This window comes from Limulus polyphemus, unplaced genomic scaffold (assembly GCF_000517525.1).
Source record: "Limulus polyphemus unplaced genomic scaffold, Limulus_polyphemus-2.1.2 Scaffold8065, whole genome shotgun sequence".
In the NCBI taxonomy this organism is placed as follows: Eukaryota; Metazoa; Arthropoda; class Merostomata; order Xiphosura; family Limulidae; genus Limulus; species Limulus polyphemus.
Window position 1 is genome coordinate 11107 of NW_013673675.1, and position 18176 is coordinate 29282.

The 18176-nt window shown below is 33.1% G+C and overlaps 1 protein-coding gene across 4 annotated transcripts in view; it reads right to left on the reverse strand.

The window, feature by feature from the left end:
* Window positions 1-8648, reverse strand: part of LOC106475086 (B-box type zinc finger protein ncl-1-like) — a 13964-nt gene extending 5316 nt beyond the window's left edge. The window contains exons 1-2 of one of the 4 annotated variants that reach the window (XM_022379295.1): window positions 8435-8648; window positions 5372-7181 (exon numbers count right to left, since the gene is read on the reverse strand). In XM_022379295.1, coding sequence (XP_022235003.1) covers window positions 5372-7133 — 1762 coding nt within the window. In that variant the 5' untranslated portion in view covers window positions 7134-7181; window positions 8435-8648. Of the gene's footprint in view, window positions 1-1659; window positions 7182-8171 lie in introns of those variants that run through there. The other 3 variants (XM_013935780.2, XM_022379293.1, XM_022379294.1) reach the window with 3 other exon arrangements.
* Window positions 8649-18176: the final 9528 nt, after the last annotated feature.

Below are 18176 nucleotides of genomic sequence, written 5' to 3' on the forward strand. Positions count from 1 at the left end.
ATTTCCTCGGAACGAAGTTACGGAAAAAATCAATTAACAAACGGAGACGTAACAATAGTCTAGGACAACATGAAAGCTTCACCAGGTTTATGTTGAAACCACTAAAAATATAAGGTACCTGACCACAGCAATCACCGAATAGATCACATCTACCAACAAATGGTCGACAGACACCCTAAAGAATCTGTTGTAAATATTGTAACATCCAACTGAATGTGAGTGTCGCACACTACGAGCTTTTTCAACGTTTGATCTCTTATTTACGTATACAAGAAATCATATATAAGCACTACTCTTCTTTATCGATAACGTTAATAGTTATACTTTTCTTTAGTTTCTATTCTTTGCACAAATGATAAATATATTATTCTTAATCAGCAACTAAAGGTTTTTCATCTTGTCATGTAACATTCGAAGTTGTTACAACTGTTGCGTTTCCTTGTTAAATAGGCGTTTTTTCTCTGTACATGTATTAAGTTGGATGCTCATTATGAAAAGTTTATCTAAGACACTATTATTTGATAATGTATTTATTGCACTGCCTTTGGCATTTATTGTAATTAATTATCTTTAAGGGTTTTGTATTGTATTATGTAATGGTATTCACAGTTATTTCGGTTCTTGTTAAAGGGTTCTGTGTTTGACTATGTGTTGGGATTGTTTAATTGATATTAACTTCCGATCAGATCAAGTTACCTAATGCAATATTAACATTTGCATGTCTAGGTGTTTTACTATGACAATGCAAGCCACAACAGACACGTAACCAGTACATCATTATTTTTTGTTTTAATAATTGCATCTTAGAAGTCAGCTTGAAGACAAACGTATTGTGATGCATACGTTTCTTTTCTTTTTGTATATGTAGACAGGTGAACATTTATTGTTCATTAAAACTTTCATATTGTTTCATTCATACAGGTTTAACGACAGATTTTTCTGGTTACTCATTGTTATAGGTTATTCAACTGTGTACTTTTTCTAGAGCTTCAACTAGGAGGCAGGTTTCGTGACACCAGGAATTATGCTTCTTTTTTTTTTTCTGGGAGAATAGCCAATGACATAACTTGTGTGCTCTGACGCTATTGTGTTTTGTATATAGTTATACAGTCTGTCTTATTCAGGTTTCCTTGAGAACTCCAACATAATATACCAAATCTTACTTTGCTAGAATAGATCTCTGTGTCAGTTTGTATTTTATCCACTCGTTTTTGTTGCAAATAAAGATTTATTTTCATTTTATTAGGTCTCATTCTTCAAACTTAAATCTAATTCTACACATTTTATGCTATTTATTTCACTTTTCAAATTGTTATTTTCCTTACTAAAATGTGCAGCTTCAATGAAGAATCCATGAATGATGTAGTTGTGTAACTATTACATCCTCCGTTAATATCACATACTCACTAGGATAACACTTATGATACTAACAACATTCGAGACAAATTCTGACCTACAAACACACAGTGGCTACATTCTTGGAAAAGTATACAAGTACAAGATATCCAAAAAAAAAGTGACATAATGAAAATAAAAAGAAAATTTTAAAATTATAAATTACAAAAAAAGATTATACTTATGAAATTATACATATCACTTAAGAATACTCCTACTTTTTTTTTTATTTGTGCAATAAATGGTAGGAAACACCACCAAGAATTGGAAACAAAAATACTTTATTCAACGTAGTACTAATACATTCAAGCAACACCTTATCACTAAAAACACTCAAGGAAATAAAAATTTGCAGCATTTAAGTTTTACAATATATTCAGGGAACTTCTGAGTAAAAGCAGATTTGATACTACACTTTAGATTAAAAAAATAAATAAATACTGATGAAAGTACATTGTGGTTTGGACCATTAGTCTGACCTGACACAAATTGCTAACTAGAAGTGTCATTATTAAAACTGTAATTCACCTCAAAACAGAATTATTACTCCCCAGATATGTCAATAAAATTCTCATTGTATTAGCAGGAGTAAGTAGAAACAACCCTTCACTGCAAATATCAAAGTTGAACAAACTGACACAGAACTAATGGAGTAGCAGCTGGAATACACCATTCAGACTTTTGTTTCAAATAGCAAAATACCAGCTAAGAGATGCTGATCCAGGTCCCATTGTTGAAAAGCACCTTATTTAAATACATGTGGAAGCCAGAGATTTTTTTTTCAGAAAAATACCAATAAAGACAAAGCATTCTTAGTAGTTATCTTTCCTTTCTTTGGCAAACATTTTGGTACAAGTAAAAAAAAACAAAAAACAGAGGGGAATGCTATTAGTAACTTGAACTCCAATATAATGTACTACAGTCTGGCAATGGCCAGTCATTTTTTACTTAGTTAGATCATAAAATATTCAAGTTCATTTGAAATGTTTAGAAATTAATTTTATTACATGGACAAATCTTTATTCAAAATAAAATAAATTAAAAACAATAATAAAAAAGTTTTGTAATAATTTTTATTGAAAGTAAAAATAAACAAACGGCTTCCACAAAAGGAGTTTCTCCAAGATATAAATACAAAATGCATTACCATTCAAGTTATTTCCTTGTGGGATAATGTGAAGAAAATCTCAAATGTAAATAATGAGAACATTATGCCATTGTGCAGATAAAAATTAAGTGAAATAAGTTATTACTAAAAGCAAATTTTTCAAAAATTAATAGATTTAAAACAAACACACTTCACCTTCCACACAGAAGAACAAGGAATATATCTGTCAGTTGTTTCAACACATAAATAATCAATTTCAAATTATCATTATAAAACAGAGCAATTTAATAAAACAGTAGTAAATGGAATCACATTGAACAAAGCTACTAAAAACATGTTAACTATTTTTACAGATTAAAAGTTCACACGAATTTGGTGTAAATGTATTGCAAAATAAATTGGTTTACTACAAAAGCTAGAATCTCACTGGAGAGAAGATACACTTGTTTTAAACTGTTACAGATATACTAACAGGTAAAAAGACAATTAAAAATATATAGTTCACTTTAAGATTGCTTTTCTCAGTTTTTTCAACAAGAAACTTTTGTAACATTATAAATAACTCACAACTATTTTTCTCACCCTAGAATTGAGCACTATCTTGGTATGCTCAGAATAATCGCATATTTTTAAACAAAAAAAGTTCAACAAACAGATCACCATAGTCACAAGATCATAATAAACACTTGTAATCTTTTCATCTTCAACGCCATGATTCTATCCCACTTCGGCATCAGCATGTCCCGTTTAAATCACACTTGGTAATACAACTTTTCAGAGGAAGTGATTTAAAGGAACAAATAACATGAATAAATAAGTATTTTTAAAGGGAATTTTTTAATCATTTTGTGAATAATTTTAAATTGACTATCCTATGAAATGTATGTGAATGCCTCATTTCCTGACATTCAATAACATAAGGTTCTAAGCAAGGCTAGATCAAATCTTTGAGAAAACTTTTTTATTATCATTGCTATTAAATAATATTTTTCAGATTAAATGTAAAAGATCCTGAATTGTTTGGCAATTTATAAAAAATTCAAACACTCTTAGTCAGCAAAATACTGAATTTTCATTCAAGTTGTTTTACACTTAACAGGAATGTGAGAAACATGCTACACATATGTTGCTCAAATTTAATTTAGCAAGCATTAAGATTTATTCACACAAATCTTTTAAATAACTTTTAGTATAGAAGCTGTTTGTAAATACATTAAGATAAAACAAAAAACAAATTAATGATCCATTCAAGAGATTGTCCTTATTTGAATTTAATATTCTACTCATTAAATATACCCTGCAAAATGGTAAATGATGAGCCTGCAAGTTTTGCAAAGTTTAAATTTTTAATCTTAAATTATTCAAGAGAAATGTACACTAATATACAGAGAATTTGAGTCACAAGAATAATCACAGAGACAGAGAAGGAAAACTTATAAAAATAGTTTTTCTCCCTAAAAAAATTATCCATTCATATGAAAAAATTTACATACTGTAAAGAGCTGTTCATATGGTTAGGAAAAAGATGAGTCCTGTTAAAGATTTTTCCAACACAGTTAAGAATGACAAGAAGTCATTGAGACAGATAGGAATGTGACTAGTACACTCTGGATGCATAATTCATTATTTTAAATACCTGGAATCAGGAATTAATTTAAGTAGAATAACTATTGTAACAATGCAGCATTTTAAACAGAATAAATAAGATAAAACACACAGCTTTCAACATTAATAATTAACAGAATTGGCACAAAATCAAAATCATTAATACTCCAGTTTCACCTGGCTACAGGACCTGTTCATAAACAAAATCACAACTTCCATTTCAAAAAAATATTCACTTTAGCTGCACTTGAGTGTTCCTGAATGAACTGGACATTAAGAACATTCAGAGAAAAGTTTTTAACATGTGGCCCCACCAATCAAGTTCACAGCCTCTTGCAAGCAAACTTAGCAATTTCATGATTTAAAAGGTTAGTTTACAATAAATAATATAAACCTGTAAGGAAATTAACAAATGATATTAATGACTCTTAATGACTTGACACAGGAATATACCAGCAGCAGTCTTCCCGTGCAAGTTGTTGACTAGGGACATCAGAAACAGAAAAAAAAAAACAGAACCATGAGAATATCAAGGTTCTTCAACAACCGGATATCCAACAATTTAAATGCAACAACAAAATTTTATAAATTTGTGAATATAGTTCTTTCAAAAAAATAATCTGTGATCAAAAAGCTGTAAGTTCATCTTCTGTGGGGAAAACATTTTAAAGAGAAAGTAGTTTATTTACAGACAATACCTACTGGTAGATAAAACAAATATCACTATGTGAGAACCAAGCTAAACCTTCCAACCAATATTCTTGAGAACAGTCAGCCTCCATTACATGCCAATTCCTTGTGTTTAGGAGAAACGATAAATATAGAGCCGATAGTCCTTGCTTGCTAATACAACAGAACCATTATCTATAACAGCAACATCAAAACACTGGGCATGCTTCACCTTGCTTTCCAGAGCATTGACCAACTGTCCATCTTGTGTAAATATTGTAATGTTGAAATTATTGTGATTATCAGCCACCACAATTTCTTCAAGAGGACTGATGCACACACCAATGGGATAGTTGGTTATTCCTTCTCCACCAATCTGCCACAAGAACACTCCTTCATAGCTAAACACTTTCACACAGTGAGCTCTGTTATCACTGATGAATACTTCCTGCTTGTTGTTAACAACAACTCCATTGGGAAACTCCAGGTGTTTGGAACATCCAAACTTGTGATGAACATTGCCCAAAAGATCAAAAATGATAACACGCATCACCTTGCATTCCACCACGATAATACGACCTTTATTGTCAACAGTCACACCTCTTGGATGTTGGAGGATGTTGGCTCCAAACTTGCGGACAAACTGTCCATACTGGTTGTATATCTGGATCTGATGTGTTGGGCTTCTCTCGGTAACAATAATATCACCAGAAACCTTTACAACGGCAACTCTATTGGGATATAACAATTGTCCATCTCGTTTCCCACATTCTCCGAACTGAAACTTGAACCGACCTTCCTTGTCAAAGATCTGGATCCTGTGGTTATTGGTGTCGGCTACTATGATATCACTCTGAGCATTCACAGCTACACCACTTGGTTCTGTAAACTGACCCTCCATTACTCCAAACTCCCCAAACTTACAATGGTAAATCATCTTCTGACGCTTCATTTGGGATTTTAAAGGAAACATATTTGAATTAACCAATTTGGATGACAAGTCAAAAACAGGATCATTGGAAATGGAAGGGGAGTCAGTACCATTGTGAAAGATGTCAGAAGGGATACTTGACCACTTCATGTAATCTCCCAGATTAGTCAGAAAAGGACTGAAACAGTTAGCAGAATTAAATCTTTTGGCAATTATGTTTGGCTCAAGCATGTTTCCATTTTGAGAGGATCGTTCTGATCCAATTACACCATTTGACCTAGTAATAGACTGTGGCTGGACTTGCATTCCTGAATTATGCTGAAGATAGCCAAAGGTGTTCCGCACCCCTATTTGGATAGCCTGATAATTAGATACAAATTCAAGCTCAGATGCATCCAAACCAACAACTGGATTAAATTCAACAATTTTCTGAAATTGTGAAGTCAATAAATGCTTAAAAAGAAGTATTTCTGTGTTACTGGAAAACTTCAAGAGTTTTTCCATGAAGTCACATATTTCAAGGGTCTTATTAACGTTATCACGAAGTTTCTGTCCAAGCATTGAAAGAGAAACCATTTTTGAGTTGAAGACATCATCTAATTCTTTCAAAATTTCTTGTTTTCTTTCTTCTACGGCCACATAGTAAAACTGGTGGGTGTCCTTTATTTCATTCTGTAGTTTTTCATATTGTACATGAATGTTACTAGTAGAGTGCTCAACTGTTTTTAAACGATTCTGTAGATCTGTTTGTTTCTCCTTGGAATCCTCAATCAAACAATTCATATATTCAATATGCTTGTATTCAATATCTTCCAAATGGTCTATGTTATGCATCCCCTGGGGATGTTCCACGATTGTGCAGTCACTACATATCACAACATTACAGGTCTGGCAGAAGAACTCCAATGCCTTGAGTTTGTGGTGCGAGCAAAAGATAGGTTTCTTGGGTTTGATATCGTCTTTATTATTTTGAAACTCTCCCATCGTGAGAACTCTGTGTCCTTCAAAGCAGTGCATAAACTGATGTGCCATCACACAGTTTGAACACAAGAAATTGGCACAATCAATACAGCGAGCCACTACATTGCTTTCTTTAGTTTTACAGCCAGTACAGCATAGGGTAGTTCCTTGCAATGCATTTGCCTCCAAAATATTACTTACTGCATAATTTGACAAAAGACCTGCTAAACCATCTGTCAATAGGCACTCTTCTTGACACTGTGGGCATTTAATCTTTCCTGGAGATTCTTGTATCTTCTCAAGACAAGGTTGACAAAATGTATGAAGACATGGTAATACTTTAGGAATGGTATAAGTGTCCTGGCAGATGGAACATTTGGTGAAGATTTCATCCTGGCTAAGATCAGACGTGACTGATGAAGTACATGTTGTTGGATCTGACAGAGAAATGGTAGGAGATGCCATTTTGGATTCTGACTGAGCAGTGCTCGTTGCTGTATTTCTAAAAGGAGCCTACAAAGGAAGTAAGAAAAATCTTAAATCCATAGGAAAAAACTTGGAAATAAAAGTATTCTATACCTAACAAATATTTCAAAATATAAAAATCATATACATATGAAAAATATATAGAATATATAACAAAGAAATTTATAACATTATAAAAGAATCAGAAATAATTAAAACAATTCAAAAAATTCTAGAAACATGAAAAATACTTTATTTAAAAGGATTTACTTGGTAATGTTTTGGAATACTTAGAATGAAATCTTTTACAGAAAACTTCATATTGAGGCAATATCATATTTGGATTTTATTCAGTTTCCACAATTATTTCCAGTACTGCTTATAAAAACATATAAAAAAAATTATAATAAAAACGTAAAAAAAGTATAATTCCAGAATCATGAAAACACTGATAGTGATATTAGCTATGTGGGATGGGGTGTTTACTTTTTTAAACTTCAACAAGTAATTTTATATTTGTTGTACACCTGAGAAAACTTTATATCCATTACTAAAAAGAAAAGAAACAAAAAGAGGCAGAGAGAAAACACCACAATCATTTGCACAAAACAAGCTGCAGGTCTTCAAACAAAGTAATTCAGCTCGTTTAGATTAAAGAAAGGAGTTACAATTAGTTAAGGCCACTTCTGTAAGTTCATAACTAAGTTTTTATCAAGTATTTAATGCAACTTCCGATCAGGGAATGCTACGTACTGTAGTTAGACGTTAGGGAGACTAAATATATTATAATTTATTTTATATCATATATTATATGGCATACACAGAAACCATTCTGACAAAAGAGTTAGTTTATTTATCTAGTAAAAATTAAAGTTGAAGTAAAATTCTAATACAATTTTACGAAGTGGAATAAAAATAAAAGTACAAACTTTTAACCGTATTCAAAGTTAAAATACACCCATGAAACCAGAAAGGTAATACGCACTTCTTGAACTTGGAAGTTCTTCAACGATGAAAAACAACGAATTTTCAACCTACCTTCATCGACGCCACTTTTCAACATCAATATCTGTTTATGCCAATGTTTAGCACTCAATTTCCAAAATATTTAAATTTTACTTGATTCCTTTCATATCATAACTTTATGTTTTTTTAAGTTTTGATCACCGCAGAATACTAATGTACAAGCAATTCCTTAAAAAACTAACAGTATCACGTAAAACGCGTCACAACAATGTTCATGAAACAACAGACAAATAAGCGGTTAGTCACCTTGACGAATCGTTGGCTCCGTTACATACCAATATCAAGAGTGTCGCTTTGATAAAATCGCGCGCCAATTTTAGCAGCTACAACTTGGAGTAGTCCTTTGTGTCGTGGCTATCAAAATAAATATTTTTTCTTGTTTTCGATTCAGTTTTTTTCTTTGTCGTGTACTTATGAAGTAATTCCTTATGCGTTGAGATTTTTAGCACTTGATGTATATAAGCATGCCTAGAAACACAAGTCAACGAACGTTAATCGTCAACGTCACTACATACGGGACCCATATCACAGTTATATCTCCAACTCAGAACGATCTTGTGCAATAATAAACAAGTTATGTACAAGCAGATTATTTCCTCGCTGCGCCATTTTCAGTTACTGTGGCGAGAAATTATACTGTCCCAGTTTTCATGTTACTTATGTTGTCTTTCAAACAAAAACAATGTAAATGTTATTATTATATACCATTGTACTATGTGTACATATATTATTTGTAAAAAGTTCTGATTGGTTAAACGTCATAAGCACGTGATCAAATACGCTAGAAAAACACGCGTAAGATAGTTTGCGATGACAAAAACCCACTTGACGTAAATATATATACACTAGAGACTACTAATATGGGTATTAAAACTTCTATTTAAAAACATAAAACAAGTAACAACGTTTAGACCTCCTTAGGTTAACCTGATGATGATCTAAGGAGATCGAAACCGTCTTTACTACGTATATATGCGTAAGATAGATCAATGCTAGGGTACAAATAAATCTCGTTAAAATAGCAAAGACCATTTAGTACAAGTATTAGCATCCCACTAAAGCCTATTAATAGGAACAGAACCTATATAAACTTGTTACATTTTTATTCGGTTAGTTTTCTAAAATAACATTATACAGCGTTAATATAGCATATTTTGTCTCTTGGAGCAAATTATCACAGATTTTTTTTTTTATAATTCAATATACTTATAAAGATTTAGAAAATATTGTTACTGTTGCAATTACATTAAGACTCCAAGTTCAATAAAAACATAATTATAATGCTGGATTTTTGCTTTTTCTTGGTTACATTAATAATACTGATATGGAAATAATTATTAAACTGGTAAATTTACATGATAACATTCAACTCTTGAGACTTTCTAGCTTTATTGTGGATGACTTGGATCAATTTTTTTATGCAATGCCTTAAAAGGAAGTGCAAAGTATTGCATTAGGGCTATAATAATTTGGATCAAACTCAATAGTATGAAAGAATAAAAGAATATTTGCATAGTACTCTCTTACTAGCTGTTAAATAATTAGAATTTTATGAGCATATTTGTAAATATATTGTTTACAAGTAAAAACAGAAATATCTCTACCGTTAGGCCTCACTTGGAATACTATGTACAGTTTCGATCTTCTTATCAAAGAAAGGATATTGACTTATTGAAAAGAGTTCGGAGGAGGGCTACAAGGATGAAACTAAGGAAGGAAAGGTTACTTTAGGGGGATTGATTTAGACCACTTTATTTGTTTTATCTTGAGAAAAGACGGATAAGTGGGAAGCGATCTTACTTAAGTTTACAAGGTTATTCATGGAAGGAGGGGGGATTGAAAAAATAAAAGCCTATGATTTCTTTATGTTAGTAACGTTTCCTTATGTCAATCTATCAAATACACTACTGGGATATTTCAAACAAATACGAAAAGATTCAACGTCAATTAAAGTGACATAATCGATTAGTGTAGATTATTTCTAAGGCACTATAAATAGAGGTAAGAAGTTGAAGATTTCTAAAAGGCAGTCTAAGTTCAATTTAAGACAATGCTGTTTTTTAAACAAGGTGATTGGTTTATGGAATAAGATTGATTTACAAGAGTTTAAGAGTGAAATCACTTATTTCATGAAAATATAGAGGGCGAGTTCAAGATTTTACCTTTCTTGAGGGGTGTACAAGGACAGCCTTGAACGACGAATAACTATTTATTTTAAGTATGTAGGTATAGATTGTGTAAAAACTGAGTAGACTACTATGGACTAATGATGTTTGTGATCAAATCCAGAGCGAGGGAACGAAAAAAAAAAAACACGATCGTCTTAAAGATTAAATAGTTTTTAATTAAATTCCACAAGATAAACTATTACTTCATTCCTTCAGTGAGGTAAATTTATAAATAACATTACATACTTTTTACCTGAACTTGTAAGAGCAAGCTTCAAAATAATGGTGGTGTGTGAATGTGTCTAATATTCACCCACAATTTATATACTACTACTTTGTTTTTAGCATTTAACTCATAACACTAGAGGGCCTTGCATATATTCAAAGAAAATGTCCCTCTAGCAACGGGAAGCGTTTTTGCCGATCCCAACCAACAGAGCACGGAATTTATATTTGACATGTGTCACTGGCCAATTTCTTAAACTTATTACAATAAATTATTACCTGTAAATACGTTTAATTACTTCTTTTTGTACCAAAGTTAAGTTTGATTGTGTTTGACACCCTTTGAGCATATTGACAAATTTAATAAATCCACCTATAAAATGTTTAATAGTTATGTTTTAATTATATAAGAAAGTGCAGTTGATCATGACTTAATATTCAGTTATAAAGATTAGACAGGATATTAAATATATCTAAATTAACAATATCGTACTTACTTACAACTTTACATCAGAAAAATGCATATTTAGAACTAGTTTTACGAAACAGGAAATTACAAGATTTTTCCATGTTTAACAACAGAGAAAAAGAATAATTGTTTTAAAATGTGACTGAATGACTATATTTTTAAGTCTAAACTTCGTATAGCCACATTCCATCCCCAGGTTGGACAGCGGAAAGTTTACAGACTTACAACGCTTAAATCCGGGGTTCGGTTCCCCATGGTGGAAACAGCAGCCAAATGTGACTTTACTCTAAAACCAACAACCAACTATAGCCACATTCCAATGTTACATGGAATGCCTTGCTCACTGATTGTAGTAAATGAAACAACGAAATTGGCCAATGACAAGTGTCGAAAAAATTTCATGCTCTGATAATTGAAATGGACAAATATACTGATGTTTTTTGTTGTTGTTTTTATTTCGCGCAAAGCTACTCGAGGTCTGTCTGCGCAAGCCATCCCTAATTTAGAAATGATAGGCTAGAGGGAAGGCAGCTAGTCAACAGCACCCACCGCCAACTCTTGGTTTACTCTTTTACTATCGAAGAGTGGGATTGACCGTGACATTATAGCGTTCCACCGCTGAAAGAGCGAGCATGTTTAGTAATGGTGTTCGTACTCGGGAGCCCCAGGTTGCAAGTCATGTACCTTAGCCACCAGGCAATATTGATGGGAAAGAGGGGTTAGGCTCTGTTTTAGGAGTAGGCCTACATATTACGAAAATATACGTCTGGTGGTCGTATCACTATCAAATTCTACAATTAATTACACTAGTAGCCCTCAATAAAATTCTGAAACGTGTGTTATTCATTTAGTTAGGCCAACCACGAATGGAAACAAAACATTAGCTTAACCTCACCTAACGTGACCTAAATTATGTAGATTACTTTGCCAACGTTAGGCCTATAATTTTTCAAGAAATATACGTCTATAACTTATAACGTAAGACCAGTATGGGCAACAACAATTAGTTAAAATATACAAAAAAAAAAAATACAACAGATTATCAGGTTGGTTTTTAGTTTCACTCTTCCTTCTTCTGACTGAAAGCTAATATTAACTAAAAACCTATAGTTTTTTATATCAAAATGTTTTGTAAGTTGCCGAAATTATTATTTCAGATATATTTTGTGATTTGTTTAAATTAAAATGAGTGCAATACTTTAGGTTTATCACATTCAGCTGTCAAAGGGAAAATCGTTCGGATTTTTCCGTTGTACTTTCTGAAAGTCTGAGAGATTCCCGATTACCTCGGTCTGACCTTAACTCGGATAATTCAGTCGTCATAATTCCGTTTATCTCCGATCGTACATTAACCTTGCAAATCGATCGAAGTAAGATAGAGGGCGCTGAGATATTCGAGTTAACCTAATCTAAGTTTATACAGTTTTATTTCGTTTAAATAAAGGTGTTATAAGCTACCGAATTCGAATGTAAAAATAATTAAGTAGTTTAACACAAAACTTTACAATTTTTAAACGTTTTAATGGAATCTACCACTGAGATAACCAGCAGTATTGTCGGCCCAGTCGACGAAAGTCGGTGAAATATTAGAAAACCAACAGTAGTTTCGTCAAATCCCAAATATTGAGATCGCTACACTAGTTATGTTGATACGTCATTCACCCCCCCTTTTTTTTTGTCAGCTCCTTGCACTGAATGCTATAGCAGGAAAAACATATTTATTGTTTAACATTGTTTATTGTTTGGCACAAAGTTACACAGTGGGCTATATTTGCCCACCATGCATATCGAAGCCCATTTTTAACGTTATAAGTTTTCATGTTTACCATTGAGCCACTGAGGGGCTAAAATTACTGACTATGGCACAATATGTGTATCACAAAACAATTAATTTGAAAGTTAACATAACCTAAAAACAAACTTAGCATTTCTGTACAATTGCTGTTCAACAAACAGCGGCATAAAAGCGAAGTTTTTAAAATACTATAAAAATGTCTTATATAATCTTTAGTTAAATTACTTTAAAAATAAATGTGTAAACAACTTTACAGGTAGAGAAACAGCAACAGTTCAACTTCTCGAGTAAAAGTACATATGGTTGCCATGAAGTCTCGGTTTCAATACGCCTTCTTTATATTGTTTTCATTTGCAGCCTCGAGTTCAGCACATCATTTGTATATTGTTTACATTTGCAACCTCGGTTTTTAGCACACCTTCCTTGCATTGTTTACATTTACAGCCTCAGTTTCAGCACACCTACTTAGTATTGTTTACATTTACAACCTCGGTTCTAGCACACCTTCCTTGCATTGTTTACATTCACAGCCTCAGTTTCAGCACACCTACTTAGTATTGTTTATATTTGTAGCCTCGGTTTCAGCACACCTTCCTTGTATTGTTTACATTTACAGCATCAGTTTCACCACACCTTTTTGGTATTGCTTGCACTTGTAGCCTCGGTTTCAGTACACCTTCCTTGTATTGTTTACATTTACAGCCTCAGTTTCAGCACACCTACTTAGTATTGTTTACATTTACAGCATCAGTTTCAGCACACCTACTTAGTATTGTTTACATTTACAGCATCAGTTTCACCACACCTTCTTGGTATTGCTTGCACTTGTAGCCTAGGTTTCAGCACACCTTCTTGGTATTGCTTGCACTTGTAGCTTCGGTTTCAGCACACCATTTGTGTACTGATTGCATTTGCAAACTCGGTTTCATTAGTGCCTGATTTATATACATTTGTGCGAAATTAATATTAACTTCAAGTTTATCGTAGACCTCTACATTAATCTTACTCAATTTCAAACATTCTGCAAACCAAAGGTTTCACAAACTTTAGCACTTGAAGATCGTTAGAACAGGAAGGTCATAAGCACGTTCTTAGTGTGCCAGACTACGATGCATTCACTTGTAGTTTCGGTGTAAGAAAAAAGGGTTAACAGTTGAACATTTGTCAACCAAATCAGTGCTAAAAATACTATAAAACTTCTTTGGTTGAGCAGTGAAGAAAACGACACCTATCTGTCAAGTTTTTATCTATATAGTTTATTATTATATCTTTGGACGATAGTTGAAGTCCACCTCAACACATGTAACTATCTCCGGGATTCCGTTTCGCTAACGATTAATAACGTTAAAATCTGTAAATGTTCGATTTATGATACGACACAGTGATTCTAAAACTTGTAAAATAAATTCGTTTAACACAGCTCTCAGCTTATGTTTATTCTTCATGGGCTTCTTCTATTTACATTGAAAACTTTAGCCACTGTTGTTAACTTATTGTGAGGGGGCAAGAGACAGTGGGGGAAGCTCTGGGACCCGTGAACTTGATCCAACCAGAAGATATATTGTTGTGCCCGTGCTTGTTTTTAACTCGATAATACTGAAGCCTAATGTTCGCATTTTTCAATAGAATTAAAAATATAGTTTTTTTTTTCACGTAAACGGTCTTATGTTTTGTAGCGACATCTATATCAGTAGTTAGCTGCTTCAAAATGATATGAAAAATTTTAGGAAATTAAGTTAAAATTTGACAAATGTGAGTAGTTTTACAAGGAAATCCTTATTTCTGTAAAATAACTGACACTTCCAAATATTAAGCTGTCTTTTACTACTATAGTTAAAACCTGATTGTTGCCCCCTCTTTAATTACTTCCACCTTATTACAGTACTTGTTTACGAAGAAGTAGCATTTACAGGGGCATCAGCAGCTGAATTATGTGCTTTTTTGTTATACTAATTCTAGTTATATTTTATTACTGAAAACTAAAATTAGGCCTAAATTAAATATTTATCTATTTATAAAGTACTTGATTACGCTTGTTACGGGCTTGTCTAACGATTAAGGCTTGTGGATTAGACGGTCAATAAACGTAATTATTACAACTATTTAAATCAACAACAAATGTTTTAATGTGAACGCCTTTTTTCATGCAGGCGAAACAAGATTACAATTGATTTACTTGTCATTAGACATTAGTATTGGGCCCATTACATTCTTTAACACTGCATTCTAAATCCAGCTGATATTATTATAAGTTTCAAGTGCACAAGGATGTACGTTTATTTTTTAAGCTTCAATGACCAAACACAACTTGATTTATTAAAATTATTGCAATCAGCTAATACAATATAATTAATTGATTTTTTAAGCCCTAGGAAATTTCTTTTTATCACATACCAACAGAGATAACAAGCAGTATTTAATAATAAGTCTATCGAAAACACGACAGGCTAATCCGATAAAAGAAAAATTGGATTGCAGAAATAAAGTTAAAAATACTACTTTAGCATAATAAATTAATAAAAAAGTGAAGGAAACGAAAAGAAGATTTATTCAATAAATGTTTCAAGCTATGCTATTTCTTAGTGACAAACGATTTTATCAAATAATATTATTTCTTTTTGTCAGATCTAAAGAAGAGAAGGACTTACCTTGATTTTCTGTTATTTCAACTTTATAAAAACATAAACATTCGTAAGTCATGGTATTGAGATAAATTAGGCCACTTTCGATATAGATTTATTACCTACTGCAGCCCGATCTCACTGTAAACAAAGCAACTGGTTTCCTATCAATCTGTTCTACAACTTCGCTACGTTTTATCTGAGGAAAATTTAACAAAGAGACATATCAAGGCGCCAACCAGACAAGCGTAGCCTTATGACTCATGGTGAATAACACAAAGACTGACTGGCTTGGCTGAGGAAGTAAAAGAGAAGGGGGGGGGGATTTGGCACGAACATTTGCTGGGCAGGTGGGGAGGGGGTAGAAAGAGACACAGAAATAAATCTGGTGAAAGAACAAGCCATCTGTCAGGAAGTGTTCCCAGCATTTTGTAAACATGCATATTTTACTCTTTCGCAAAATCACTAAAAATAATGGCCGAAATCAGTAGAAAGACACTAAGGTGTAGAGCCCGTCACTGAAGAAAATGTGAACTCCCGTCATTTTTACGATAAGATAAAATAATTTAGAGTACATTTCAAGAGTTTGATGTAAACATGTCGCACCTCAGAAATAAAAAAAAAGGTAAAAGACTAAATCAATCATTCCAGAAGGTCATGTGCATCCTCTAGGCAAATTTATTACTGTCCAGGAGTTGCAAAAGAAATACAAAGTGTTGGCATGTTTAGGGCTAGCAGACATTTCAGTAAAACTAGGATCGTCCCAATTTTTAGCCTTATTTTTCTGTTTCGATCAGAAACAGTAAAAGTATTCAAATGTTCCAGTTTCTCTATACTTCTCCTTGAACTTTGTATGCATGATTTGTCGTCATATACACCTCCTTTAAATTTTACTTGACGAATCAATTGACAGAGATTGGTCACATGTACTGTGTAATCGACTTTTCAAACCAATCGCAGGAAATGAGATTTTAAGACCTACCCAGCCATTAAAAAAATAAAATAATATTTTATATTTTGAGTAGGTTGAAGGAAACTTTGATGCGCTTATATTTCATTTTTTAAAGTAGATAAGCTTTAAAAAAATTTGTCTATGGTTTTAAAACGCCATGCAATGATCACGAGATTGTAATTTAAATTGTTTTGCAATCTGTATGGCAAAAAAATCCCAGTTTTTAACTTTTGAAATCTGTTTACCCTAGATAAGTTAAACATCTGACTAAAAAGTTAATTGAATAACTTTTAACATTAATAGTTAGGCGTATTGTTTCTATGGCAACATATTCTTTCATTAGAAGTTGATAAAAGAATCTTAAAAAGTTATAGATATTTTATTTAACGAGAATATCATAACCATTTTGTTAGGACTCGTAAGCTGTTACTAAAACTAAGCGATGAGTTTGTTTGGTTTGTTTTGAATTTGCGCAAAGCTACACGAGGCCTATTTGAGCTAGCCGTCCCTGACCTATCTAGCAGTGATATACTAGAGGAAAGGAAACTAGTCAACACCACTAACTGCCAACTCTTTTGCCAACGAATAGTGGGATTGACCGTAACTTTATAATGTCCCCACAGCTGAAAAATGACAGGGATTCGAACCCGCGATCCGCAAATAAGCGATTAGTGTCCACTAAATCTTTGACGTAAACAGCGGGCAGTGGAGTCAATGTAATCTTTCTAGGACAGATAAACCGATAGACAGCTATTAATTTGGGGATTTTATCTTTATAAAAGTGAGAATAAAGTCTCTAGCAGTTAACATATGAATTAGACTGATGTTTATAAACTCATGCATAAATTCTTCACCAGCTTATAACGCTATAAGTCGGATTTTGATACCTGTGGTGGGCACGACACAGATAGTCATTGTGTAATTTTGGGATTAACCAAACGAAACGAAGTCGTGAGAGACTAAAAGAGGCTGAATGGAATTGTACAATAAGCTGTTCTTATTAAATTATACAAAGCGAGAAGACATTGAGGTAACCTTTGACATAATGTCACCAGCTACATTAACACCATGAGAACGTACTGAGGTAACCTTTGACATAATGTCACCAGCTACATTAACACCATGAGAACGTACTGGGGTAACCTTTGACATAATGTCACCAGCTACATTAACACCATGAGAACGTACTGAGGTAACCTTTGACATAATGTCACCAGCTACATTAACACCATGAGAAGGTACTGGGGTAACCTTTGACATAACGTCACCAGCCACATTAACACCATGAGAACGTACTGGGGTAACCTTTGACATAACATCGCCAGCCACACTAACACCATGAGAATGTACTGGGGTAACCTTTGACATAATGTCACCAGCTACATTAACACCATGAGAACGTACTGAGGTAACCTTTGACATAATGTCACCAGCTACATTAACACCATGAGAACGTACTGAGGTGACCTTTGACATAATGTCACCAGCTACATTAACACCATGAGAACGTACTGGGGTAACCTTTGACATAACATCGCCAGCCACACTAACACCATGGTTACCAATGGCATCAATATAGTAAAAGTTGCACTAAATCCAGGATAATGCACTACCGATGTTCGGTATGAGACTACAAAGCTAAATAAAGATACTAAACATCCGTCTAAGACTGACTGTACTTCAGCTACTCTGATCAAGGCTGTAGTACACCAGATACTAAACATCCGTCTAAGACTGACTGTACTTCAGCTACTCTGATCAAGGCTGTAGTACACCAGATACTAAAC